At 36.0% G+C, this 26,901-nt stretch overlaps 2 protein-coding genes across 10 annotated transcripts; one reads left to right on the forward strand and one right to left on the reverse strand.

The window, feature by feature from the left end:
• Positions 1-13: 13 nt before the first annotated feature.
• Positions 14-22,421, forward strand: LOC106152999 (tRNA (adenine(58)-N(1))-methyltransferase catalytic subunit TRMT61A). 6 transcript variants are annotated; one of them, XR_015332802.1, is made up of 5 exons: positions 14-491; positions 1,345-1,459; positions 4,182-4,333; positions 21,262-21,529; positions 21,906-22,421. XR_015332802.1 is itself a non-coding variant. In XM_087004193.1 (4 exons), the coding sequence occupies exons 1-4, from the start codon at positions 143-145 to the stop codon at positions 21,354-21,356; spliced, it is 711 nt and encodes a 236-aa protein (XP_086860319.1). In that variant the 5' UTR covers positions 14-142; the 3' UTR covers positions 21,357-22,421. The 6 variants fall into 6 exon arrangements, 4 of the variants coding, with proteins under 4 accessions (XP_086860319.1, XP_013382210.1, XP_013382211.1 ...); XR_015332801.1 differs by having other exon boundaries at positions 21,262-21,504; XM_087004193.1 differs by having other exon boundaries at positions 21,262-22,421.
• On the reverse strand, positions 6,551-26,901 carry LOC106152998 (uncharacterized). Of its 4 annotated transcripts, XM_013526753.2 has the most exons (11): positions 26,681-26,901; positions 22,856-23,092; positions 16,113-16,279; positions 15,702-15,751; positions 14,274-14,363; positions 13,735-13,920; positions 13,169-13,356; positions 12,915-13,021; positions 12,377-12,533; positions 9,261-11,083; positions 6,551-9,022 (listed from the first exon to the last, which is right to left on the reverse strand). In XM_013526753.2, the coding sequence occupies exons 1-11, from the start codon at positions 26,707-26,709 to the stop codon at positions 9,003-9,005; spliced, it is 3,054 nt and encodes a 1,017-aa protein (XP_013382207.2). In that variant the 5' UTR covers positions 26,710-26,901; the 3' UTR covers positions 6,551-9,002. The 4 variants fall into 4 exon arrangements, with proteins under 4 accessions (XP_013382207.2, XP_086860317.1, XP_013382208.2 ...); XM_087004191.1 differs by lacking the exons at positions 22,856-23,092; positions 26,681-26,901 and adding an exon at positions 18,617-19,497; XM_013526754.2 differs by lacking the exons at positions 22,856-23,092; positions 26,681-26,901 and adding an exon at positions 18,343-18,587.

The following is a 26,901-nucleotide window of genomic DNA, read 5'->3' on the forward strand; positions in this document are numbered from 1 at the left end:
GACAGGAAAGGTGAAATACGACATACGGTAAAATCGCATGAGAGCCTGCGCACTAGAAGCAAATATGGCTGCGCCCATATGAGCGGTGCTTTCAAAGATTGTATTACACTTAGGCGTAACCCAAGCGCTAAGAACACAAAAGATGAGTTTTGCAGCATACAAAGAAATAATTGAAGAAGGGGATACAGTTATCCTGCATATAGGTCATGAAAATATGTACCCCCTGACGGTCAAAAAAGGAGAAACATTTCAAACAAAATACGGGGCACTCAAGCATGAGGACTTGATAGGAATAAAGTTTGGAAGTAAAGTACATGCAACTAAAGGCTATATGCACGTACTACACCCTACACCAGAATTGTGGACAGTTAATCTTCCTCATCGAACGCAGATTCTATATTCAACGGATATCAGTATGGTCTTAATGCAATTAGACCTTGTACCTGGAAATGTAGTAGTGGAATCAGGTCCGTTCAGTCTCACCCTCTCAGGTCACTAGCTAGTATATAACTAGTACTACCGTTTACTTTTTTGATTTGTGTTTGGTAACACATGAAAGATATAAGTATATATATAACTGAATAATAGTGTTCAACTATCAAATAAGTTAAGCTTTAGGGTAGCACGAAAAATTCATGCGTTAGCACTCCTATTGACAATTCTGATATGTACTGGCTGTGCTAACGCATGAAAGCAATGGCTTTAAAAAGTGGGAAATGAGGACCAGTTGCCGAACCAGCCCCATTGCAGCAGCTTTCAAATTTTTATTTTACATCTCATCTCCTCAATACATACATAACTGTGAAGCCAACCAGTTTTCCCATCGACAAAGCTGTCACTTTGCTAATATCGAACTGTCTATCTACCAGTTTGACCATCGTAAAATCATACACCCGTTATAAACAGACGAAAACCAGGTCAAATCTACTCTGGTCAAGACGCGAAGTTTTCAAGCGCCAGTAACCCACTGCGCATGAGCGGAATTTATTTAAAGACTGGGTCTTCTAGTTGATTTTCACTTTGTATGCTAAAGCCTAGTGGGGCCTGTCCATTGGGCACATATCACAGCACAGCCAGTACATATCAGAATCGTCAATAGGAGTGCTAGTGCATGAATTTTCGCGCTAGCTGCAGAGGAGGTGAGAGGTTTAGCAAAATGCTAATCTGCCCCCACATCATCACCATTTACAGTTATCAAAAGCTGTATCTTCCTTGTCTTAATTAGCACATAAAGTACCCATCAAAAAACAAATAAGAGTGATGATGCATAATTTTTTAAGTAAGTTCACTACTAGTTATTTCATTTTACAAATTAAAGCATATAATGCATTTCTTGTGTTTCAGGGACTGGCAGTGGTTCATTGTCCCATGCGCTTATCAGAGCAGTTGCCCCCACTGGTCACCTGTACACATACGAATTCCACAAACAACGTGCAGAGAAAGCAGTGGAGGAATTCAAGTAATTTATGATAATATTAATCTCCAAGAAAATTTGAGGGCATTTTAGATCCCAACTAGAAAAAAAGGCCCGTTATTAATAATCATAATAATAAGAACAATTTTATTAGGTAAAATTGCAACACTGAGGTTGTACAAAGTATGTTTAAAAGAAAATTGACAATAAACTTTAAATTATAAAACAATAAATTCTTCCTAAAATACTACAAATTAAAAAGGCAATAATTAATAAAGGAATTTTTAAAACATTCTGTCTTCACTTTTGGTTGTGAAAATTTGGTGTTGTTTCGTAAAGGACGGGTGTTTCTTTCGAGCAATAAATGACCCAACTTTTCACAATTTTGTATGAAACCTCTGATACAGCAAATGTCTACATTTGTCTAAGGTGTGGATGATGCAAACTTTTAAGGCAGCATAATAACTGAGACCAGGGCAAATAATCCTCAAGACTCTCTTTTGAATTGACTCTAGACATGCAGATTGCTCAGCAGTCAGACCTGGTCCCCACACTGGACACGCATGTTCTAAAACTAATCTTATTACAGAATGGTAGATAGTTAATAAATCTTGTATGTCCAGTTTTGTCCTCTTTAGCTGTCTGAGATAAAAGAGCTTTAAACATGCCTTAGCATACATGGTTGGGTTGTGTTCAGCCCACTTAAAGTCTGGGGTTAAAATAAAACTTAAGTATAAACTTTCTGACCTTTTCTACACATTCACCATCTATTTCCATGAATGTTGGTATTATAAGATTACAGTTCTTGGTAAAACTTATGTCCATGGACTTGGTCTTCCTTACATTAAGTTTCATCTTGTTTACCTTGACCCAGTCAGCCAATTGATCTGTTGCTTGTGGTAGATGCAGTGTTTTGCCAAATTTGCAAATTTCATAAATGGGGGTATCATCAACAAACTTAATGTCTGAACAACAAGTTTTGAGGTCATTGATCATTGCAAGGAATAGAATGGGACCTTATTTAGTGCCCTGAGGCACTCCTCCCACTAGCTGAACCCAAGCAGATTTAAAGCTACTGCATTTTACGCGTTACAACCATTCGCAAAGAAAGGAATAAATCCAACGTCTTAAAAAGTCTGGTATCCCTTGAATTTCTAATTTTTCCATTAAGATATTAGGATCAGTCTTGTCGAAAGCCTTAGCAAAATCTAAGAATAACACCTGAGCATAAGGCTTTGTTGTGGGGGATGGTTCAAGTCCCTTAGTATGTTTTATTTTGGCTGGTGTGCTAGAAATATGTTGGAGTTGTTGATCCCACTTTAAATAGCTGCAGGTCACTATTACTTGCACCCCTCTAAGGGAGTAATGACAAAAAAGAAGTATAGTTAGTTAGTTAATTTCTTATAATTATTGTCTGGGCAAAATGATACAGTGTTACAGATTATAAATAGGATTTGACCAACTGCGTACATTGAATATAAACAAGTTAATAAAAATGTAATCTAAATCTAGTATTTCCCAAGGCACAATCTAATACATTTTGTTACATCTGAGATGCAAAAAGTTGCGTATACATGATTTAAATTTGTGAAATCAGTACTGGTGAACTTGTGACGACAGTCTGCTGAATATATACATTCACAAAGAATGTGTTCTTCGGCCTGTATAGAATCACAAGTACATAATCTTAGGTCACGAGGGGTTCTGGACCACATGCCTTTTTCGATTGCCAAATTGTGGGCAGATAATCAGATGTTCTCCTCCTTTGCCGACTCTGTATACATTGAGTATACAGTAAAGTTTGGGTTTTTTATTTATGTAATCCACACTTTTGCTGCCTTTGTGATTTTGAATAGCTATTTTTCATTTTTTAGCATCTAATGAACATAAATTGTTGGTTTCTTTTAATAAATTAGTCAGGTAGCTAGTGCCCTTAGTTTGGGCATTCCTATATAGTTCCCATATGGTTAAAAAAGGGTCCTCCATTAACCCCCATATTTCGGACAGTATTCTTGAAAGGAATAGTTTTTGAGTTCTTTTAACTCTTGCAGTCAGCGCAGGTATGCCAAGTTCTGCCAGTGTCAGGTTGTTGGGCGTGGACATCCTCACTCCTAGCAGTATTTTATAGCTTGCCATATACAGTCCATTAGCTGCATTAGCCCCGGCGCAGAGCCACGTCTTGATCCAAAATGGGAAGTCTCTGTTCTTTTGTATGAACGCGGCAAACTAAAGTAATTGTGCTTGTTTCTTTTTGTCCTGGCTAAACGCTGCACCTAGGTATGTGTGTGTTACAGTTTTCCATGTTATAACCTGGCACTCGGATTGGTTCTGGGTCCTTCTTATCTCCGTTGATGACCATGAATTTTGTTTTTGCTTCGTTGATCACCATTCCTGATTTCCTGTACATGTGCTATGGAGTTGCCATAAAATACCATTCATCTGGCTACCTAACTTTTATTTGTATGAGCCAAACACACAAAAAAATTTTTTTTTAACAATGACTTAAAAATCAGAATTTGGAATCTAAACTCATAAATGGCAGACATTTTTAGAAACTTTTGAAGTTCTGTCATATTTATCAAAAACATTATTATATGTTTACTTTAAGAAACATCCCCCTCACCCTATCCAGTGTCTGTCTACTTGTACTATATATAAATTGGAAATGATCACATTTGTAGGCCTGTATCTATAATGGATGATTTTTTTTCACTTAACATTTTGTTTAAAATATGGTAGCTCTTCATCTGATTTTTTCCTCTTCCAGAGATCATGGGTTGTCTGACCTCGTCACTGTGAACCATAGGGATGTATGCATGGATGGGTTTGGACTTGACCACATAGCTGATGCAGTGTTTTTGGATCTGCCTAGACCGTGGGAAGCTGTACTTTCTGCTAAACAGGCACTCAAACTCCAAGGTGAATATTTAATATTGATGTTGTATGTCTTATATCATATGTTGTTTTCATCCTATGAATGGTGGTCGTTCACTACAATGGCTATAGTACAATCATTCTCAAATTTGTATAAGCACATTCCTGGCAATTAGTGTGCTGCACGCTAATCAATTTCATTTGCTTGGAGTGTCAAATCAGATCATGGAGTCATGTGTGATTGATGGATGCTTGGCACTCCAAATACCAGAGGTAAACAATCAAACAAAAAAAAAAAACGTGAACAAAGCTCATGAAGGAGTCTCACTGTGATCTGTGTGTTGCTTATTGTGCTAATCTGTGCAATTGCAGAGAGCAAAAGAAGTATTATGGGATAGAATTAAGCTACATGTGTTGCATCAGAAAAGTTCATAATATTCACTCTATAAGTCAGCTTGACCCCAAATAAAATGCGCCTTTTTGCTAAATGAGATTTACATTTTTCCATTTTGTCTGAAGAACATCTCATTGTTTGTTCAAGGTGGACGCATCTGTTCTTTCTCCCCATGTATAGAACAAGTTCAGCGTGTGTGCGAAGTTCTCTCAGAAAGCAACTTTACTGACGTGACAACAATGGAATGCCTTGTAAGAAAATTTGAAGTCAAAAGTATTAATATGCCAGAACCCGATTTAGGTGATATGAAAGATCCTCATGAACTGGGTCAGGGTGAGGGTGAAGGACATTCCAGTGATGTAAAAAGGGAACAAGTAGATGATAACGGCTCACCACAAGTGAAATATGCTAAGGTGGAAGGATCATCAGGTTGGCAATACAAGCATAAAACTAGGAAAAACAGTGAAATGTTTTCATTTAGGACTGCCTTACCTCCTCATCAAATGCCTGGACACACAGGGTATTTGACATTTGCAACTCTATACTCTGAATAGACAGAAGGTAAGAAGAGTAAAGCAAATATGAAATTATCTGAGATCAACAGATTGTCTATTGCATTCACATGTAAGGTAAATTTTACTGCCAAATTTCAGCTCTAACTTTGAATGGTATTCATTTAGAAAGGTATTGAGTGGTTTTAAGGAAAACAAGATACCACATACATTAAAATATTGCATATATGATAGACATTGAGTAAAGATATATATTTATAGAAATATATGTTAATTATTTGGAAATTTATCTGATTCCAATGTGCTAGCTTAAACCTCACTGAATAAATGATTGCACATTTGATTTGTTTAGTTATAAAGTCAAGATAATCATTTTAAGAAGCTCTATCATAGGGAAAATTGAAATGCTAATTTTTCACAGATATTTTTAAGTAACCCTTTTTTAGCAAAACTCTGGAAGTTTGATTCCTTATTAGATATGGATTGGATTTATTTTAGCCAAGTTGGAAATTACACATCACTAAATGAAGGGTTTCAATATAAAAAGTGTGTTAGGTGAGAAATTTCTGATTGTGTTAGTCATCACTGGGAATTGTTCTGCAACTGTTGCCATTGATTTTTCCCATTAACTTTGGCATTTGATTTTTACTTAAACCATTTCAGAATTCTTAAAAGGCAGTTACTTTTGGACCTGATAATTTAGTTTGAACCAAATAAATAACTGACACTGGTTTCACTCAAGAACAAACTTTGTGTTTGCTAACTAGATGAACTATTTCAGCCAAATAAAAATGACAAACATTATAGAAAAGATGGCAAAGTAGGTTTCTCACCACCTTTTGTGAAATGATCAGATGTGCTGTCAGCCTTTGATGCATGGCATTTTGGACATTTATCAATCCACAAGTCATTCACATAATCTAGCTCCTTACATGGAAGATCAAAATATCATGTATTATATATGGAGAAAACATGTTTTGTCTATTTAGAGATGATTTACTTTTTAACCACAAAAAAGTTTTCATTTTCTTTAGTCAAAGTAAATTATCTTTGCATTTGGCAAAACGTTTGTATACTTATGTGACCAGCATTTATGAAAATGAAAGGACCAAAGATGTCATTAAAATTTTGCCATCCATAACAAAGTTTATACTGAGGAGTGTTCCATTATACAGTATGACCTGAATTTTCCTGACACACAAACCCCCAATGTTTCTTGAATGACCAACCATCAGTTTTTCACTGTTACTGTTATAACTATTAATTAGTTGGTGTAACATTGGGTTATGACTTGTGAATTTGTTTGTTCCTTATACTTACATGAAAGAGAGAGATTGAAAAACAAAAATAATACCATGGGTTGTGGTGATATTTATTACAATAATTACTGATGAGAACATTATTTACATACACCTTGACCATAAAAAAACAATCATTTGAATTTAATCTTACTAATTGCTTTGAGATGCTACAGGCACATATTAAGCCATTACATTTGAATTTAGAAGGTCAGGGAATTATACAACAGAAAAAATACATATTAGACTTGAAGTACACATTTACTTTGTATGCTATATGTAGTTACCACTTACATAATGCATCCTTTGTATAAACTAAATATGTCAAGATATCAAATTAAATATATAGTTACCATTTTACAAATTGTATATTGATCCATCATAATGTTAATATTGTTAATTGCATACTTTTACATTTATAAGTAATATTAAAATACCACTCTGTACAAGTGAACATGGTTAAATCATATAAAAATTAGAATAAAGTTAAGCACAATAGACAATTTTTGGTTAAATATGTTCTTATAATATTACTGACTGGACAGCATCAACTAGACATGGATCTTGGCCAGCAAGATAATTGAAAAAAAAATGACAGTCATTGTTACCCTTTTCAAAAGCTTGGGTAGTTGCTCACAGTTGTTCAGATATTTGCTATGTAAGCATCTGTTTTTACTTTGAAACTTTCAGCTGATTTAAATATGTCAGATAAACCTATATTACAATGCTTTACCTATCATTTTCACTATATGTTTATTTCCTAATTCACACATTTTTATGCCTGACCAGCAGGTTCTATGGTTATTTAATGACTTCATATCATCTGCAGCTCCTCAATGGCATTCATAGTCCTCTATTTTTCTATGTTAAAAACAATTTAACTGCTCTATCTAAAAAAAGCACATTGCCAAGCAAAGTGTTCAAAAACAATAATTTCCATCAAATGCATGCATCAATTTAAGTTCTTCAATTAGATATCACCCTTCAGTATCCCAGGACTGACTGTCAAAAACTGAACTTCAACCAGTGAAATTGTGGTTCTTATATTCTACCTTTCCTGACCCAATGAACCAAAAAGCTTCAGAAAAGAGGCTCACATGTGCATGGTCTTCATCTAATTGAAAAATCACTACATGTTTAAAATCAATATCACCATATTATACATCTACACACCTAAATGTAAATTCTTTAAAAAATGATTTTCATAATTATCTTATTCAAATTTGTGGGGAAAAACAAATTTTGTTTATATTATACAAACTTTTCTGTAAATTCCTAGTTTTCAATGAGGGAGGGCTATAGATTGCTGAAAATGGCTTAAACACTGCTGAAGTATGGCTTCTGTCTCAAAATGATAACATAACCAAAAGATTAATGGGTATATCCAGGTGGCAATCACTACCAGCAGCTAATGAACACCTGGATAGATGCCCCATATTACCATGGCAACAAACATATTTCTCAATAATTTACATCAGTCCAGTAAGCTGTCCACTAATCCAGTTCTTAGGTAGGTGATTTGAATTATGTTATATCTAACCACTCTGCCTGCAGAGTGAATACAGAAAAAGGAAATTTGGTATAAATTTGGGTTCGGTTTGTATCGGTTCATATTTTCAACTCTGCCAGCAGAATTTGACATTACTCTTTGCAACCATTCTAACTACATTTGCAAAATAGGCTGCTGTGCTGTGGTGGCTCCAGAGGTTTTAAAGTAGTGTTTTCTTTTTTAAAATTTTATTTCTTAATACTGAAGAGATTTTTTTCACATTACTGTTGTATCCATTGTGGTCAAATTATTGAATATTTTCACACTTTAAACATGGCCCTTGGATCCACCACCTTGATAATAGTTATACAACTACAAACAGCTCTGCCTGCAGAGTTTTGTATTCTTACTCTACCAAAGAAAATACTTCAAATGAAAAACTATGAAAAACTGAAAATAATATAACTATACCCTAAAGTATATTTCTAGCTCAGTTAATAGCACACATATAATTGCATATATACTAAATGCAAATATTGTCCCTCGCATAATCTCTTCTTGTAACTGCTCTGCCTGCAGAGCATCCTAATTCTGCAACTTACTTGGCCCACCTGTATTGAATCAGCACTGTATATACTGAGAATTGCCATATACTTTTGTGGTCTGTGTAACGAATATTCCTGTATTTAAAATATGCATAGTAAAGCCTGCTTTACTGTTGATCTTCATGGAATTAACAACACATCAGTATATAGTCAGCACTGCACGAAACAAGTTCGAAATGCAAGGTGATTCAATAGAGATGGGTGAAGGCAGTATCAAGTAACAGTCTTGATCTATGCCAAAGCTTTGGTCTGGTGCAAATAGCACATGGAACATTTGTCCATTTCAGTTCTGCTCTTTCATCCTGGAACTTGGCAGCAATGCGACCAAAACTTGAACCATCTATCACTGGCAATATGCCTTACAGACATTTTGGCGAAACATAAGATACAACTCCCGATCTACAGGAAGGGACATCTTACTGCATTGTTGGTCCACCTATGGGAAACAAATGAGATAACCTTAAAATTAATACTTATAGGATACTGTGAGACATTTCCTGTATTATTTAAAAATATATATTGCATTGAGAAGCTTGGAACTTGTCTATTAATCTGAAAGAATATTGATCACTGTTTAAACTAATGTCTGTTAAGTTTATAAAATTTTAATGATTTGTTAAACTTAAAAAGGAGATCATAATGTTATTTTTTCAACAATGCAATAAGATACTCACCATAACTTGGTGGAGGGTTTACATCACCGAGCTGTTGACTCAGTTCTTGGTTTGAAACAATAACCCCATAACTTGGGGGAGTATTCTGCTGATGGAGTGGACTCCAGGAGGTAGTCGCTGGAAAACAATCTCCAATCAGGCTGTCACCAAGGACGTTATTAGCATCCATCAGGGACATGGCATCAGTAGTGGTCGTGGGGACAGGGAATGACTCAATAAGAAATGAAATGTCTCCAGTGAACCCCACTGTTTCAAGAAGATTTTCATAACTGGTTTCTGTTGTGCCAGCACAACTTGGATCTGGAGACATGTGCCCTTGGATTGGACTGCTTCCCATTCCAGTTGAAGAAGGTCTTGGTGATGCATGGCTTTCAAAGCTGTGAGTGGAATCCCGACTATCATCGTCAAAGTGGTTGAAATAATTTTCAATTTCCATCACATTGATGACAGGTAAGAACTGGTTGGTCTTGTCTTCATCTGTCATTTTGAGGCCATGCGTTGCTGCAGTTTTGGTAGCTTTCTTAGCAACTGATGTGGAACAGTTCTGACTAGGTAAGGAGGTCAGCACAGAAGGAGTGCATGATGTTAGTGATTGATTCCTCAGAACAGCTTGGCTTGATGATGTCTTTGAGTTCAAACACTCATCCACCACATCTGCATCAATCACTGGCAAAAGGTGCTTCTCATCATCCTCAAACTTTTCCAAATCAGCGACTGGCTCCTGGCTGATATTCTTTGTGATGGTGGCAATGACTTCTTCAAGTTGAAATTTTGTTGTCTCTTTGTGGTCCCCTAGAAGAAAATCCCCATGGATGTGCAGAGGTGATGAATCGGGTGTAAGATAGGAGTCGGGCACTGTTGCAGTCTCAGTGGCAACTGCTTCTTTTGTGGTCTTCAGGGGATGCTGATCTTTAGGAGACTCTGGAGTGGGTGGTTGAAAGTCTGTAAGAGGCTTAGTGGCATTTGACTTTGCCATGCACATCATTGAAAGTTTAGCTTTTAAGGCTTGCTGTGTTGTTGTTGAGCTTGGATAGCTGTTCTGTGTTAGGACTTGCATAGAGCCATAGACAAAAGATGTACTTCCTGAGTTCCCTCCTTCTGGTGAACTAAAGAATGGTGCTGACAAAAATGATGCCTCTGTAGGGAAGCTACCGAAGCCACTTCCTATCCCTCCCATACCACCCTGACTGTCGTCACTGTGTGAGTGACCCACTCTTAACATTTTGGAAGGCTGACAGCTTGGATGTGGATCTTCAGATTTGCGTTTGATACCACTGGGCTGCTGCAAGGTTTCAGTCACACAAGACTGCAATGGGTCTCCCAGAGTAGACTTCATGGGGTCAGCCAATGTACAGTGCATGGTATCTGCCATTATACTACTGCCAGGTTGCTCAGGCCAAGAGAACTGACTAGCGGCACTGGGGCTGAAGACTGACTGTAGTCCTGGAGAGCTTCCTCGGCTGTACTCAGAGGGGCTTTCACTGAAACTGCCCAGGCTCCCCCTTGGTGGCAGAGCAATGTCAGGATGGGTGTAGCTTCCACTGGTGCTGTCTCCCAGATAATGCTGAGGGGCTGTCCTAAGAGAGAACTGGCCTCCATAGTTTGTTTGATTGGGGGAAGTGGAGAAACCACTACTGTATGGATCCATTGTAGCAACTGGCGTTGTGGTTAAAGCATAGGGAACACCCTCTGGTGGAATGGACTGTGAAAGACAGCGCTGTGGGCTGTAGCTGGTGGGCTGGGAGTACATGAACTCTGAGTTACGGGCCATCTGAGCTGTGTAGATCTGACTTTGCATCTTGAAATATGGAGCTTCATTTTCACTGAAAAAATATAACATAAGTAAATAATAAGATGAATTCTTGCAAAGATGTTGTCCATGAAGTATTGTGAAAATCTTTGCTTTGGCTGAAATATTTAAATTTTCCAGTTTTATGTATTTCAAAAATTGGCTTTTTATTATCTTGCAAATTTTTGATGAGAACTTGCTGTTATCTGCCAATTTATTTATTTGTTTTGAGAGCCGTGCTTTGCAAGTACAGCTATATTTGAAAGATTTGTACAAAAATGCAATTGTCACCATCCCTTCCCTAAAAGTAATGCTCATACAAAATTGTTAACTGTTGATTGCCCTTGTTAGTTTTTACCTATGCTCCTAATTAACTTACAGAACTTGGGGATGGTTTTTATCATTTTTGTCTGAATTCTATAACGGTAAAACTGTATTGTTATAATGCTTGCATGAACTAAATGAATGTTTCCTTCTGAAAGCCACATCCTCTCTTCAATACATGTCACTGTGTGTCTACTTGGCTCAGTATTTGAACAATCACTGGTTAATAGACCAAGGTGAATGGGATCCAAGCATCTCCAGGGTCATGATGAATGAAGCTTTGCATGCCTTACTAGAGCAGAATAATACTAAGGAAACTGGTTTCTGTTACAGCGCCATGACAAGTATATTTGCTCATTTTGTCCTTCATGTCTAGCTATCGACTTCGGCTTTCCTGGGAGGAAAGTACTAATTTGATTGACAAACTCGGGGTAAAAAGGCATTATTCTCACCTAGAATTGGAATTCTTAGACATATCCTCAGATAGCCATTTATCACCAAAATCTTATCATCACCAAATAACCCTATAACTTTTAGACTTGTAAATCCCACTTATAGAGTTGCACTGATGAGCATTGACAATTTGAAGTGTACATTTTTCAATTTATTAGCCCACATGCAACTATGCTTGGCACTTTTGATGATTAATAAACCAGCATTCTACCCACTGGAACATGGGTACTTGTCAATCATTTGACACACACCCAATCAAATAATGATAAGCATTTGGTTTTAATCTGGTTAGTCTGGTATGTTGTATTTTTGTATACTAATGTTACTAGGACTTTCAAAGAAGAAGAGTTATTGCCTACTTGATGTTTAATTTAAAAATAATTATATTTTCCCCTCTGTTCCCATTATTTTTTAGTGACAATTTCTAAATTAATATGGATTTTAAAAGTTAATTCCAAGGATCCAAAGGATGAGATTTAACCTAAACATTTGAATGGCACATTTAGATAAGCAATTCATTATAAAAGATATCTCAAAAAGGGCTATTTACCTTATGACTTGGTTAATGCACATGATAGCAGCTTCTCCATTATCAGATATATAGGGCTGGCGTATGTGCATCACTGTATTCACCCAGATACAGGTGTTGTCGTTCCTTATCAGTCGTACAGTGAGCATGCACCCCATTTCATGACTTGAATGAATTACTGAAAAATTGAAACATTGGACATGTCAATCATTTGAACCCCTAGAGGGACATGTTCACTTGTCCATAAATGTACCAATCCATTAGTCAACCACTCTTGGGTATGTAGTGTTTAGGTGTGGTGAAAGCTACATGATATTTTTGTCAGTTGGGACACAGAATTGGTCTTCATGTATCGTGCTACGCTTATATTAGTTATATTTTGTGGCAAATAGGTATGGTGCACTAATGGTTGTTCATAATATGGTATTTGTTCTTACAAGAGAACTTGCCCTGGCTAAATGCAGCTAGTCTAAAAAAGGTATAGCTTGTAATGTATCATTATATGTGTTATTATTATTGTTATTATTGTTATTATTATTACACTGCCATAGCTACTTACATTGCACATGCTTATCTCTTGCCTCTTGTGCATCTTCTGGGTGTAAAAGACTATACCAGGACCTGCCTGTGACATCTTCTGTTGTGACACCAAGATGATGCTCTCCTCTACAACATATATTACACCCACATGTATTGTAAAGATTACACAGCACTTTTTAAAAAGGAACTATACTATAAAAATTATCTCTTCGTACTTGTCTAATGTTTTTTTTCTTCTTTAAAAAAGTAAGCACAAGGAAGTACTTTAATTACCTTTGTGAAATCTCCATGTACTTCATGTCTAGGCTGTGAATTGATTTGAATACCATGGTGTTATTTTGTAGAGCCGTCTCCTTGGTCTCTGGCGTGATGAGAGGGCTGCACAGGGCCAGGAATACAGGCTGGTTTCCATAGTGGTCTCGTATCATAGGCTGAATGAACTGCCCATGAACATGCATAATCTGAAAACAGGGAAAAAAGTTATTCATTTAACATATAATTCAAAGAATTAATGATACATCAACTTTCCTGATTTTTGAAGTTTTGTAACATTAGTGATGTGAAATTACAATGCACCTTTTATGAAGTGAGTTTAGTATTCATTACATTTCACCACTTACATGTAAACATGTTTCTGATACTGGTAGGTTTCTTCCTGGTATATCAAATTCCTTAACAATGAATGCATTCAAATAATGCATGCACACCCACAAAGGCAATGAATTTTTCCTAATTGTGCAGGTACACCTAATAAGTAGCACACCCACGCAGATATGTGATCCCTCTCTCAAAAAAACACACAACAGCAAACAAACTTGATGAGTGAAAAAAAAACACACCTTTTGATCACCAATACTACTCTGTCTTCTCAAGGTACGGGCTATGTTCATCCGGCAGAAGAAAGATCTAACATTTTGGTTCTGACTCTCCCCAAAAGAAGTTTGCAAGAGCTGTGATTGAACTGTTGTATGGTCTCTCTTATCTATGATATCATATATACTGTCCCCTTGGGTCATCATGTCCACCTGAAAAAGCAAAGTGCCCAGTAAGCTGACATAATGTCATCATACAAGTGCAGTGTATATATTAGATGAAGAAAGCATTTGCGTGTGATATTACCAGTGCCTGTGTCTAAAATGTAGTTGCATGGTTGGAATTCTATATAAAAAATTAATATGCACACTACATTGCCTTAGATTAAAATAGACCAAAACGTCTCTTTAATTTCTGCTTTAAAAAAGGAAAAGAAGATGAAACATATGAATTAATCATGTCAGCACCTCCAGTGTCATCATGGTCTCATCATAATTAGCCTATGGCCAAAACCAGTTTTCAACCAAATTAAAGCAAGTCGTAGCTAGTATGTATATATACTAACCATTGAATGTCCTAAGTATTCTGTAACATTTTCTGACAAATATAGCATCTTCCCATCCCTGGTTGCCACCAGAAGGAACCCTGGAAGTGTCTGCAATCAAAGAAAAAAAAAATGTGTGATTTGCATCTAGGTACCCATTGTTAACCAGCCATGTAAAACGATTTTTATCAGTTCAAGTTCATTGCACCAAAATACAAAATTTAATGCACTGATGAATTTCAAGCTACAATCATAAATGACAATGTCTGAAATGCTCAAATATATGAGACCTAAAACCAGTAGGTTAGGTAAATTTGAGATAAAAACCCGAATTAGGGACAATAAGGATAAAAGGCAACATGGGAGACCTATAAGCTAAGGAAATCAGGGTCGTATTGCTTCTTTCACAAAGGAGCGTATGTGCTAAAGCAATACATTTACAGTCTGGCTTTATATATTTCCTCTAATTTTTGTCATACTGAAGTTTTTTGAAAATTAACCTGTTTCAGCTGAACAGTTAAGGTGTGGCATGCACCAAATATTATCTTTTAGTCAAAAGAACTTCCATTCTGGTATTGAATCTAGCCTTTCATTTTAACACTGACATTGTCTCATGATATTTTTTTTTTTTTTTTTTTTTTTTTTTTTTTTTTTTTTTTTGTCCTCAATGTCATTTTACTCCTGTGTTTATCCAAATGTTAGTAACTGTTAAGGTCATTGCCAGTTAATTGGTTTGGCATTTCACTTGATCACACACAGAGGAAATTTTAATTAAATTTTGATTTTGTAGATCAAGGTATATGAGTGCATTTTTTTGCCTCTTGGGAGGTCTTTTGTAATATGCTCAGATACATGTATGTGACAGTCACTTATGAAATAGCAACTCTTGTACCTGCCCCTTTTCTTGTCCAATCACTGTCTAATACATGATACAGAATAATTTATTGTTAATATTTATCCTATTCAGTACTACACAAGAGATGAACTTCCACTGACATGTAGCATTTCACAATAAAGTACTCACTACAAATGTTAGTATTGTTACCCACTACTTCAGATGAAGTGAGGCGCAATAATTTTCACTTTGTAAATATCACTATCAGATTTTCATGACCTCACTGATGCTATGACGTCCACGTGAATTCAATGATTGTCAACCTCCGTACGTCATACGTTTTCGTGAAAAGATGTATGAGCGGAACACTACACTGACGTCATAAGGATCAGGTAAAAAATGATAAACTGTTTTTATATATTTATTGTATATATATCCTACTAAATAGGGGATGTCTGTATAATTTATTCAAACGGAAGACAGTTTTATTCTTCAAGTAAAATGGATATATTTTAGGCCTACATTTGTTAAACTTGGTGAAATTTAGGATGTATTTTATTTAAATTAAAACTTTTCTTACTGTACAGCAAGACATTAACACATAGAAAACATACCTGTGCAAATTCGAATGGCCCTTCAACACTATATCCTGGATTGCCGAATACTGAAATGGAAATATTTCTCAGAATTAGAGTCAGCAGGAGTGCCTTTCATTTCTTGATTTAAATAGTTACACACAACTGTATCCTAGGATGGATGTTGTCCAATAAATGAAATACTTATCATTTGAAAATATTGTCCATTAAAATTATGTTCATTGGCACTTATTTTCAGTCATTACAATGCCTCTCACTGAGGAATGTGGCTTAGCCTGGCTGATAGACAGACAAATAATTCCTGATATTCCCTATATTTACAACACTGTATTTGCAATACCTACTGCTGCATATAATATTCAGAAAAATTTAAGGCCCCCCCTCCCCCAAAAGAAAATTGCAAAAGGATAAATGATGAGTTATACTTACGTCTTGCAAAATAATTGCTCTTTCTAATGAAAATACATGCTAGGGACATTATCTGAAGTTGAGATAGGCGTTGTCTTGCTGACTCGGGCAGGGGAAGCAGGTCACGCACAACCAAAATCTCATTATTAATTTGATCCCTTCGGACCTTGGAAGCTCCTTTGGTTGACCTGGAAAATAAAAAATAATGAGATTTGTTAACTTTATGTTATCACAATGCATGAAATGATTCATCAAATTTGAATGGGGTTATTCTTATTTTCAGAAAGGGATTTTATATCCATCATCCTCATCAGTTTAAAACTTTAAGTTACAGAGTTTATCTTTTTTTTTCTAATAAGTAGTAGCATAACTATACTATCTGATAAAAACACACATTTCACTCCCCTCAGGTTTCAACACCTGAGTCTGTTAATCCAAGCTTTTTCTGGTTTCTAACATGAATGCACACAGATTTTACTCCATATTGCATTATCAGCTACTGCTACCTCCTGTTGGAACTACTGATCCAACAACTAGTACTGCATGCTTGAATTCCAAGTATAAGTAATAGACACCTACATCCGCTTCAAGTTCCTTACTATTCCTGTTTTATATCCTGTGTGTCCATGAATCAGGATGATTTCAAGAATTAGTTGCCTTATTTGGGTGGCATACTTCCTTTTTAATGTAAAGACTTGTGGCATCTAATGGGAGTATGTGTTTGTGTGTGTACCAGATTGATAATAAGGGAGATGTATGGAGAATGTACATGTTATGAATAATGTCAAAAGTATATATTAAAACATTTTGAAAATGTAATAAATTTAAATTTATTCCCTCTCCATTTCTCGTCCTTGCCTTGATTTATATTATGCCAGATTAACCAAGTCTTAGTATGATATTATTTCAATCTTTGTAATTATTATTTTGTGTTATTTGATATATAATAGACAGACTGTGTTCTTTTAAGATGTACCTTTAATAACTTATTCATTAAAAAAAATGCTTTGAAGTGTCGACAGATCACTCTTAAATAATAGCACAAGCTATATATATATACTGAGAACATCACTCCGTCATACTCAGTATTCATAAGTTCCACTATAAAGGAGGTGCTGTCTCTTCTACTATAATAATGTGGAAGATCGATAGTATTTAGTGTCATAGTCCAAAATATAAAATGAAAAGTGGCTATTGCACCTAACAATGGAAGCATTTATCCCAAATATTACCCGAAAAACCTTTGAGAGAAATTTTGTAATCAAAGTTTTAGATAGAAAATATTCATTGTAAGCATTAGTAAATATGCACTATATGAAGCTTTAGAGTGAACATAGTAAACAATATTTTGTGTAGGCGTTTGTACATGTACTCAGTCTCTGCTTCAGTGGTGTATTTGTCTACAAATCTTCTTTTATGACATTAAGACATCAATTTTCAAGTTAGGTCAGCATCCTCTTCCGACAAGTCCCACTTAAATATGCCCCTTCTTTTCTATTGCACAATGCCTTCCCCTGCTTGTGACGCCAGTGCTATGAATAACAATGCCCAAATCCGTAGGCTAAACATTGACAAAAGTATATGTAGGGCCTCAATGGCTTAAAAAAGTAGAGCACAAGAATAAATGCTTGGGTCTAAAAATAGATATGAAAGATAGCTGAATTGATTGTTCCAATTGTCAGACAGGTAGAATATCAAGTGGGTTAATAAAAATAAAAATAATTAAGATTTAAAAATAAATTCCTTTCTAATTCTTACGCTGTACTTTGAAAAAACTTCTAAAAGGATAAGATTTTATACCGACAAAAAGAAGAAAATGATTTAAACTGAATTGCTCTGTTTACACAACAGGTAAAGTGATTTGTGCTAAGTGACAACTTAGTTTTCATACATCGTTCAAATTCACCGCTTAGGGAAATTATTTACTAGGATAATTTAGGCAGTGAAAATCAATATTACAAATTAGTTCAACAATGTTTCATTATTGAAACCATATTTGACCCCTGACTCAAAATATCAGAGTTCACTTAAAATGTCTAAGTCCTTATTCACACACTTAAATCCAATTTATGATTAGTCATCCAATTAATAGGCAGAAATAACTCTAGCCTCAGAAAAACTGGTAAACTTAGGCAATTAACACATTTTCTTCTATATTTACATACTCTTAGTAATACATGGTAGTTTTAGACTGCTAATTTTTATCTAAAAGTGCAAAACAACTTTCATTTAAAACAAAAATGAAATTTACCTAAACATCATGATGTTTTTTGTCCACTGTAATTCCTTTTTTTTATCTCTCAGACACAGTCAACATTCTCTGCATGTCTGTCTTGCTGTACGGTAGCTGTGTGAGTATCACACCGAGAAACACACCCCCTTGTGATAGCTTGAACGTCAACGTAAGAAATGTTGTGGGAGGCAAGGTTGGTGTTATTATATATACCACGCACCTATTATTATACTGTCTCCTATTGATTCTACACATACGCAAGCATACTGGTACTGTATAAGCGTTTACTTACGGATCACATGGTGTGATGACGTCAAGTTCATTCATCCCTGGGTACTGTAGTGTATCTCTAAGATGCTAGTAAACACAATGCTTTCACTCGAGAAGGCAGTAGGCTTTTGAGTCCTCAAAATTTGTAGATGTAGCCAAGGGAGGATTAGACGGTGGCCATAACACCTAGCACCTGCCCCAGAAACAGTTAGATTTTGTTGGTTTAGCTGAGATTTTTTAAAAGCAATTCTGAGGTTTGTTTAAACAGGCTGTAGTGATTGTTGACTAAATTGGACCCAGTACATAGAATACCTTTACTAAAGTTTGCCCCTTTTTCATACCCAGAAGGTATTCCATGTGTACATAAGGGCAGGTGTAGTCAATTGTTGAATCAATTGTTTCTAAAAATAAAAAGAAGCTGACAGTTGCTAGCCAACAGGGGGTTTCAGTTGGTTCCTATTTTAGTTAATTGTCTGCAATACTTTCCCCCATTATGTTAGTTTTCAAATGCAATATACAAGACTAGCTGATGTCAGATATTTCCCAAGTCAGGGTGTGTGCCTTGTGTAAGGTTGATTTTATGTGTCTATGTAAAAAAGGCTAAAAGCTGGTCTTAATCTAAATATTTGCAAGTCCAACTTCTTCTGAAATTCTTATTTTTTCAAGCACTTAAGGATGCCATATAACTTAGACAGGTCTTAATATGGGCGATGTGTTTGCTGTTATTTATTTCAAATGTTTATTGTTGTTAGTAAACCCGTTATTTATCTTTATTACTACATATTTCTAAGTACTCCATGGTGATATCATACAGGATATACAGTTATGTGACATGCAGACAGCAAAACAAATAATAATATTTAGTCTGCTATTACAGGTATAATTCACTAAAAGAGGCTGTTTCCAAAATAAATAATAATAAAATAAATAAATAAACAAATAAATAAGTAAACAAATAAACAAATAATAAACAAATAAACAAATAATAAACAAATAATATTTAGTTTAATTTACTAAAAGAGGCTGTTTCCATTCAATTTAAAAAAGCGATTTACAGGAAGCACTGTTCAATCCTATTTTTTTTAACCTACAAGAGCTTTCATATAAATATAGATTTTCTTTCCTACTCTGTACAGGAACATGCATCAATCCTGTTGTTTTCCTGTTCCCTGAAGTGTGCTGTGGCATTTATTTCCATTGTATTTGTGTTGCCGTGAAGTCATTAGCAAGAAGTTGGGGGAGTTCTATTGTAGAAATGTGTCAGGTTAGTGGTTTGTAAGCTTATAATAGAAACAGAGAAATGTTTTCTTTCTTTCTCTTTCTTTCTTTCTTTTTTATTATAATTTTTCTATTTTAACGATAAAAGAGAAGTAAAAACTGGAACTGTTTAATGCTAAATCATGCCCCCCCCCCCCCCCCCTTTTAGATCGTAGACCTGCTGGCAAATTTTTGCACCGCTTTTGGCAGCCTTATCGTCACTTTAAAATCCAGGGTATTGCGAATGTGAGGAACGGACCGGAAGAGATTAGTATTTCATTTGTTTCATTATGTGTAGCGACTTTTCTTCAACAGTAAGCATAGACTGTGACTTGATCTTTGCCTTTTTTATCAGCTTAATAAAGATATAGTTGTATACTCATGTTCATTTAATACTTTATTAAATGATATAAGAGATGAATCTTTTACAGAGTGTATCTTGATAATTTTTATCAGTAGGAGTAAGCCTGTGAACTTTGGAAATACTAAATGACTGGTTCGGTCGATCTACAAGAGCGCAGTTTAACAAGAAAACATTCGTAACCTTACCTTTATTACCTTTTGGAAAGATAAGTTAAACATGTTTGTTTTCCTTTAATGCTTAAAGATCGTATTCACCAAAAATCACGGAGTTGATTTTTCGTTTGAATTATCTGTTGTGCGTATCCAGTGGTCAAGATTTGATCTCTTGGTTCTGAGAAGACGTTTTGTGTTGGGCTTCAAGAGAAAACCAAACAAAATTATTAACATCCCATTCAATTAAAAAAAAGCCTGATGCCGTATGCGATATGATGGTCAGACACAGCAATATGATTTCGTGCTTTTTATGTGACGTCTCAGTGACTCCGCGAATTTGAATAACGCAAAACTGAGCTCAATGTTTGTGCTGAGTAAACTCACATTTCTCTGTATCGCCAACACACTCAAACACTTCTGTAGCTAAAATATTGTAAGCGTCCATTAATATAAACGAAAAAAAAAAACTAATCGTTGTAGCAGGAATACGTCTCGTTTTAACATGGAAAAGTATATGCTATTTGTTATGCAAAGACTGTTTTCCCATTTACTCCATCTTTGACAAGTGTACTGTTTGTTTTGATGAGCGACAAGAACAGAAAACGTACACATAACTGTCTAATAAGTTTTATCTAACAGTCATCTACCGAACTTTTCAAATGGCATTTTCAACTTTTCAATTGACAAGGGGAAATATGACAAGTAAGAATATAGTGAAAGCTGTTTTGTTGCATCTACCTCTGCAAAACACAGATCCGTCAACCTTACAGTTTATACAGTTCATTCACGTACGACTGACTCTGCTACGCTTATAGCTTTGGAATTTACCATATTTTAAGAACTCGGTCAGCCCTCCCCCTGCACGTTCTGACCACTTTTCTTGTGCGGTTTTAGCGACAAGCCGATTCCAGCCGAAACGGGACAAGGGTTGGGCCGTGCGTGGAAGAAGAACAGGTGTTGGAATGGACGGCAAGATAAAAACCTACTAAATTTAGTTGAGGTCCATGGATAAACCAAAGCACATCGTTATCTCTGCTCCCAGCGCCCTCTGTGATGAACCGCTAAAACCAGGCACTCACAATATCAGAAAACGCATCTTCAAATCAGCATATGCAAGTGGTGGAAATACAGTGTATTGTAAGAAGAACAAACATTTCCCGGGGTACATCCTTTCTAATTCAAGAGGGTGTATATGAAGAGAACTTAAAGAATAATTCGATGTGTATTTTTAAATAGAATTAGACATTGTGCTTGTACCTTGTGTGCACACGGATATTTTGCTCATGCGCGTCATTTCTAGATAACTTAAACGACTCAGATGTGTCTTTCTTCACCTTTATCTTTCAAATTTATTCTGAAACCACTAAAAATAAGTTTATTTGGTTATTTTGTGTTGTTGTGCGATGCATCTGTTTGTCGTATGGTATCACTTGTAAGCCCATTTCGATGGGGAATTCTGCAAACTAGCTACATCGTATGTGGCAGGGTAACTTTTTTTCTATTTCTGTATGTCTTTAAATTTGTCGTGTTTGTTTCAGAGTTGATTTGTGACACAAACATGATGAATTGGCAACCGTTCTTGACGCAAGGCCCTGACATAATAGCGGAAGAACACGAAAACAATAATGTTTTCCGATTGCTGTGAGCGTCACAATTGCATGCTGGAAAGCTCATGTTGCGACACCGATGGGCATTTTCTTGTTATTTCAATAATGTGTAATTTGGATAATGTGCATGTAACTTATCATTATGAGATCCAGTGTAATATTGACCAGAACCCGTTGTTCCTTGAAGAAACTTCCCGCATGCTTGCAAGATGGTCACACAAAGGTAGACCTGTGTGGTTCATAACGGCAAACTGTGAAATACCTACATCTAACAGCTCAACATACTGGACGCTTGTGTGAAAAACCAGCCCAATATTATTTATAAGCTCAACAGGCATGGAAAATGAACGTACAATGACTTTGACTCTCTGAGTGTGTCACACGGTCGCAGTTTGCTACTTATATCACTTACAAAATTATACTAAAAAGATATAAGCTTTTTATTTACCTTTTCGTGGCTCATGGTTTTTTTCATATACATCTAGAAAATTAAGCTCGGGTTTTGACGTTAAAGAAAGTCAGGTAAATAGTTCTAGGAGGATCTTCAAAAATACTCTACACTTTTTAATTAAGGTAGTAGACGTACCGCGCGTCTCATTTAAGTTCATGACAGCTATTCTTATGTGCTGCATCTCCTTTTAAAATCGTAGATCTATTTGAAGCCACGTCATCCAAGGCGTTGTTGGGGTGCTAATGCTTAGATAATCCGCGCACAAAACGGGGATACTGCAGCATACTCTGGAACACGCTCAAAGCATTTGCACGTTGTTGTGCGGCACGGTTATAGACCAACGACAGAACCAATAAGCGTGTTGACAGCAGAGATAAATATTACTACGCTAACTTTTAAAGAGGAAATTCGATCATCGACCACTCCTTACCTTAACTCCCCGGCTTTTACATCTTGAAGAGCTTGTTTGTCGTCAACTATCTGTTGTTCCTGAGTACTTGGAATTAGAAACTCGGTTTTACTGGGGGCAACATCATCAGCGCTGCTATACTCGGGGGCGTTGTATACCGCTGCTGACTCCATGAGATCAACCTCTTGCTTTATGTAGAAACTGCAACCATGCAGCTGACTACCCACAACCATACTGTTCTGCGTGTCACTCTTAGGCCTAGATCAAGAAAAGATAGAAACAAGGAAGAAGATAGAAACAATCAGCCTGCTGCCACCGTCTGTTCTTTCTATGATATGCCTTGAATGCGGTTTGGTGGTTTTTGTATGAGAACGTTGACCTCCTTGGTTCAAATGTATGGCCGGACAGCGACATCATGAATTCCAAGAAACATGTTAACGCCGTAAGCAAATGCATTATGAATGAACTGACAATATAACGTGATTGGAAATAATAATCTCAAATCCAAAAAGTGGGTTAACATATAATAAAATCAGAAAGAGAAAAACTGAATACATCTGTATTAAAGGAAGGGGCTGCTGTCTTTTTTTTTTTAACGATCGGCTGTGGCATACCGGTGTTTCTTTCTAAAGAAATAGCAAACTTAGTTTTAACACTCTTTACAGCTACATGCCTTGTGCGTTTCTGTTTCAATCCAAAAAACCGGCCATTATATGTATTATCCCAAACAGGAAGTTAAAACCAAAGTATAAAAACGATTCAGTATTTTTTAAAATAGTTTTTTGATAAAATAATGTTTTGATACTTTTAACAGGAATAACGAAAAAAGTCAAGCAAAAGTGACCAATAAATTGCTAAATTTGCAAGTATCGGATTTCCAAGTTTTTGTATTCATGTTGGTGTTATGGTCCCGATAACATGTTAACTTGGTCTACGGGGTGTAGGTGTTGACATAAGACCCCCTGGGCCGCATTTATTTTATCAAACTGATACAGTTTAATTCTTAAGTTTTTGCTTTAACCTCGAAAAGTATCCCTCAGTGTAGCCGACATGAAGGGGGGTGTCATGTCAAATAAATTATTTCGAAAACGATATACGGTTGATAGCATAAAGGTTGTTTAAAAGGGTAAACATGATATTATCTTATTTCGGTGAGGGGGTAGTTTTGAAGCCTCCAGTAAGGTCGAATAGATGAAATATACGTACTAAATTTATGATTTCAATGATACAAAACCATCCATCATTTATGATCCAATAAAATTGTATTCAGGTGTTATAAACGGATTAGGCGTTTACTAACACTACCCGCAGATCTAACGCCCATATTAACTACAATGCTCACAAATTAACCAACACACCGTAAAATTATTTAGCACCAAACGAAGTGGTACCTAGCACTAACATTCATCCACTCTGGCAGTGGTGGTTAATTTGTGGGTCTTGTGGTTAATATGGGCGTTAGTGCTAAAAGATCTGCGAGTAGTGTTAGTAAACGCATAATCCGTTTATAAGACCTGGAATTCAGCTATTGTAATGTAACTTTTGACTCAATAACTCATGTAGCATTTTTGTAACACTCGATTGAAAAAGAATGTGATGTACAATTTTTAGAACAATTTTGTACACTGCTCCCAGTTTATTCTTTGTCTACACGTATGTATATTCTTGACCCGTTCCAGGAATTTATCATACTAAAATTTCAAAAATAAAGGAGTGGCACCAGTAAATCTCCCTTCCTAAGTTCAACTTGATAGCTAGCGCTGGTTGACTCCCGTTTACGCCACAACTTAGAACATAATTATTAAACATAGCAAATAAATTTATCAAAATTCAAGGTATGAAGGAAAAATTATAAACTAATGTAACATTATGTGCCTACAATGGTGCTGTCAAGGATACACTTTCTCGTCGAGACTTTCTCGTCCCCACTGATCTTAAAATCCACTACAAAGAGTTATTGTAAATCCAGTAAAGTTTTTTAATGATTTCAAACCCAACTTATGCAAATTTTGACTTAAATGGTAAAGAAGGCTGCCACATCCTGACTGTAAATGGTTGTGGTGGTCTAGAGAGGGTCATCAGGACTACAAATGCTCAATTTTGGCTTTATATTTTTTGTATTGAACGCCACATAGCTATCAATTCTTTTTGTCTGAACATCGTTAATCAAAACTCGGTCGCTCCCTGAATACTCCTCTCGAAAGATTACTAAGTAATTTTAATCACGCGATCTTCATGTTTTCAAAGATGAACATTAAACTAGGCTTATCGGTAAAATAAGACCCGTTTTTGATGGAATTTGTAAAGTAAATTACTAAATGATATTGATCTTAGTAGTCTTTCATGTCCAAAAGTGTCCTTTAACAAACTGAACATTAACAAGATTTTCGAAAACTTGAACTCCATTTAAAAAGATTAATCTTTCATGGCGGATATGAACCAACACAGCTGACGTATTCAGGTGCCCTCTTTCTCTCCCCTTTCTCTTAACTTTTCTTGCATGGGTAACGGTCCGAAAAGACGACCGCCTGCTATCATTATTTTAATTCACCAAGGAGTACACAATTTGAATGCAAATTATCCTTCGGTATCTGTAATGTGCATTTACATCAAACATTACCTCCTCCCTCCCCTCTTTTAGTGACGGTGATTTAGGTAGCTATAAATAGACCTTATTCATACAAATACAAACAGCTTTTTATAGCTAGTATATTGGATGTGTTGCCCAACCATTTAAATAATTACATGAGAGAGAATTATGAAATATGTGCGTCTGTTTCTGTGTGTGTGTGTGTGTGTGTATGTGTGTGTGGCGTGTGTGCATGCCCGTGTGTGCGCACGTGCACACGTGAGAAAGCACCAATTTCAAACCAGACAACGGTTAATCTGCATACGAACATTGACTGAGAAAAATCGTCTGCAACGAATTATAGAAAAGAACAGGGTTGGGAGTTAAAAGGAAAGAGATTATGTGTGTGGGTGTGTCTGCTTCTCATGTCACCACAGAAGAGAAGAACGCGTGTTTCTGGAGAGTGGTCGCATGATAACAAAAATGCATTATGCGATACGAAGACGTAAATCACGCAAATAATCTCTTTATTCAACTGACAAACAACCGGGTTTTTGCTGGAAACTGCAGTTAAAATGGTTGGTCATTTTACATGAACAATTAGTGGCACATACATTTTTGTCTGAAGTGCAAATAAATACATGCGTTTCTATACAGTCTCCTCGTGTGATGTGTTGAAGTCGGGGTTTACATTACACCCAGAACAGGTATATGAATGAAAAAACATACTACACCTACACCAAAATAATCGATAAAAAAGAATCGGATTGCAGCTTTTACGAGTTGCCATCAAGATAATTTGAGTCAGTATTGTGCGACGTGACCGAACTTCAGACTGAAAACCAAGTAAGTTACTGCCTATTCATTAAAGAAAGTAGTAATCGCCCATTTTATACATTTTAATAGTTAATCAAAACAGAGGCCAGGGAAAAAGAAAGGTTGGTGGCAATTCTCTAAAATACTAATACAATCGTCCCATTTCAAAATCTTTAATCCTTTAAGTGTTAATGATAACATCATTTAGATGAGTATTCAGACACTAATTGCACGGAGAACATAAACGCATCTTGACATTTTCATATGATGTATAATAAAAACTAAAAAAACTAAACCTACTTAACGTCTAGGACTATAATGATAAGTCAAGAATAGCACTGTTAATATACCGGATACAAGCGGATATCAGTCAACAGTAAGTTTGCTTTTCTTATCACAGAGTTATATATATAGGTAATCAACTACTGTGTGTGTGTGCGAATGTAAACTAGTTCACGTACCTCTCTCCTTGAAGACCGCTTTCCAACATTTGTAGTAATTGTTTAGCGCGAGATCGCCTGCGATCCGCTTGAATAGTCTAAAATATAACAAAAAATGCGACCAGCGCAGGAGAAATCTTCTACAGAATCTTTTGTGATTTCCCTCACTAAATAGATGTTTAGTCAACGCACAGGGGATAAGCGACTGCTCTGTGTCTCCGTTGTCACCGCATTTCCTGAAG

Source organism: Lingula anatina, chromosome 2 (assembly GCF_051362555.1).
Source record: "Lingula anatina isolate TDL-2025a chromosome 2, LinAna3.0, whole genome shotgun sequence".
In the NCBI taxonomy this organism is placed as follows: Eukaryota; Metazoa; Brachiopoda; class Lingulata; order Lingulida; family Lingulidae; genus Lingula; species Lingula anatina.

Coding starts and splice junctions, on each gene's coding strand:
- LOC106152999 (XM_013526756.2), top strand. CDS start 143: ATGAGTTTTGCAGCATACAAAGAAATAATTGAAGAAGGGGATACAGTT. Junction 492..1,344: donor GTTCAGTCTCACCCTCTCAG/GTCACTAGCTAG, acceptor CTTGTGTTTCAG/GGACTGGCAGTGGTTCATTG. Junction 4,334..4,829: donor ACAGGCACTCAAACTCCAAG/GTGAATATTTAA, acceptor TGTTTGTTCAAG/GTGGACGCATCTGTTCTTTC.
- LOC106152998 (XM_013526753.2), bottom strand. CDS start 26,709: ATGTTGGAAAGCGGTCTTCAAGGAGAGAG. Junction 15,752..16,112: donor GAGCAATTATTTTGCAAGAC/GTAAGTATAACT, acceptor TTTCCATTTCAG/TATTCGGCAATCCAGGATAT. Junction 13,357..13,734: donor GTAGTATTGGTGATCAAAAG/GTGTGTTTTTTT, acceptor CCCTGTTTTCAG/ATTATGCATGTTCATGGGCA.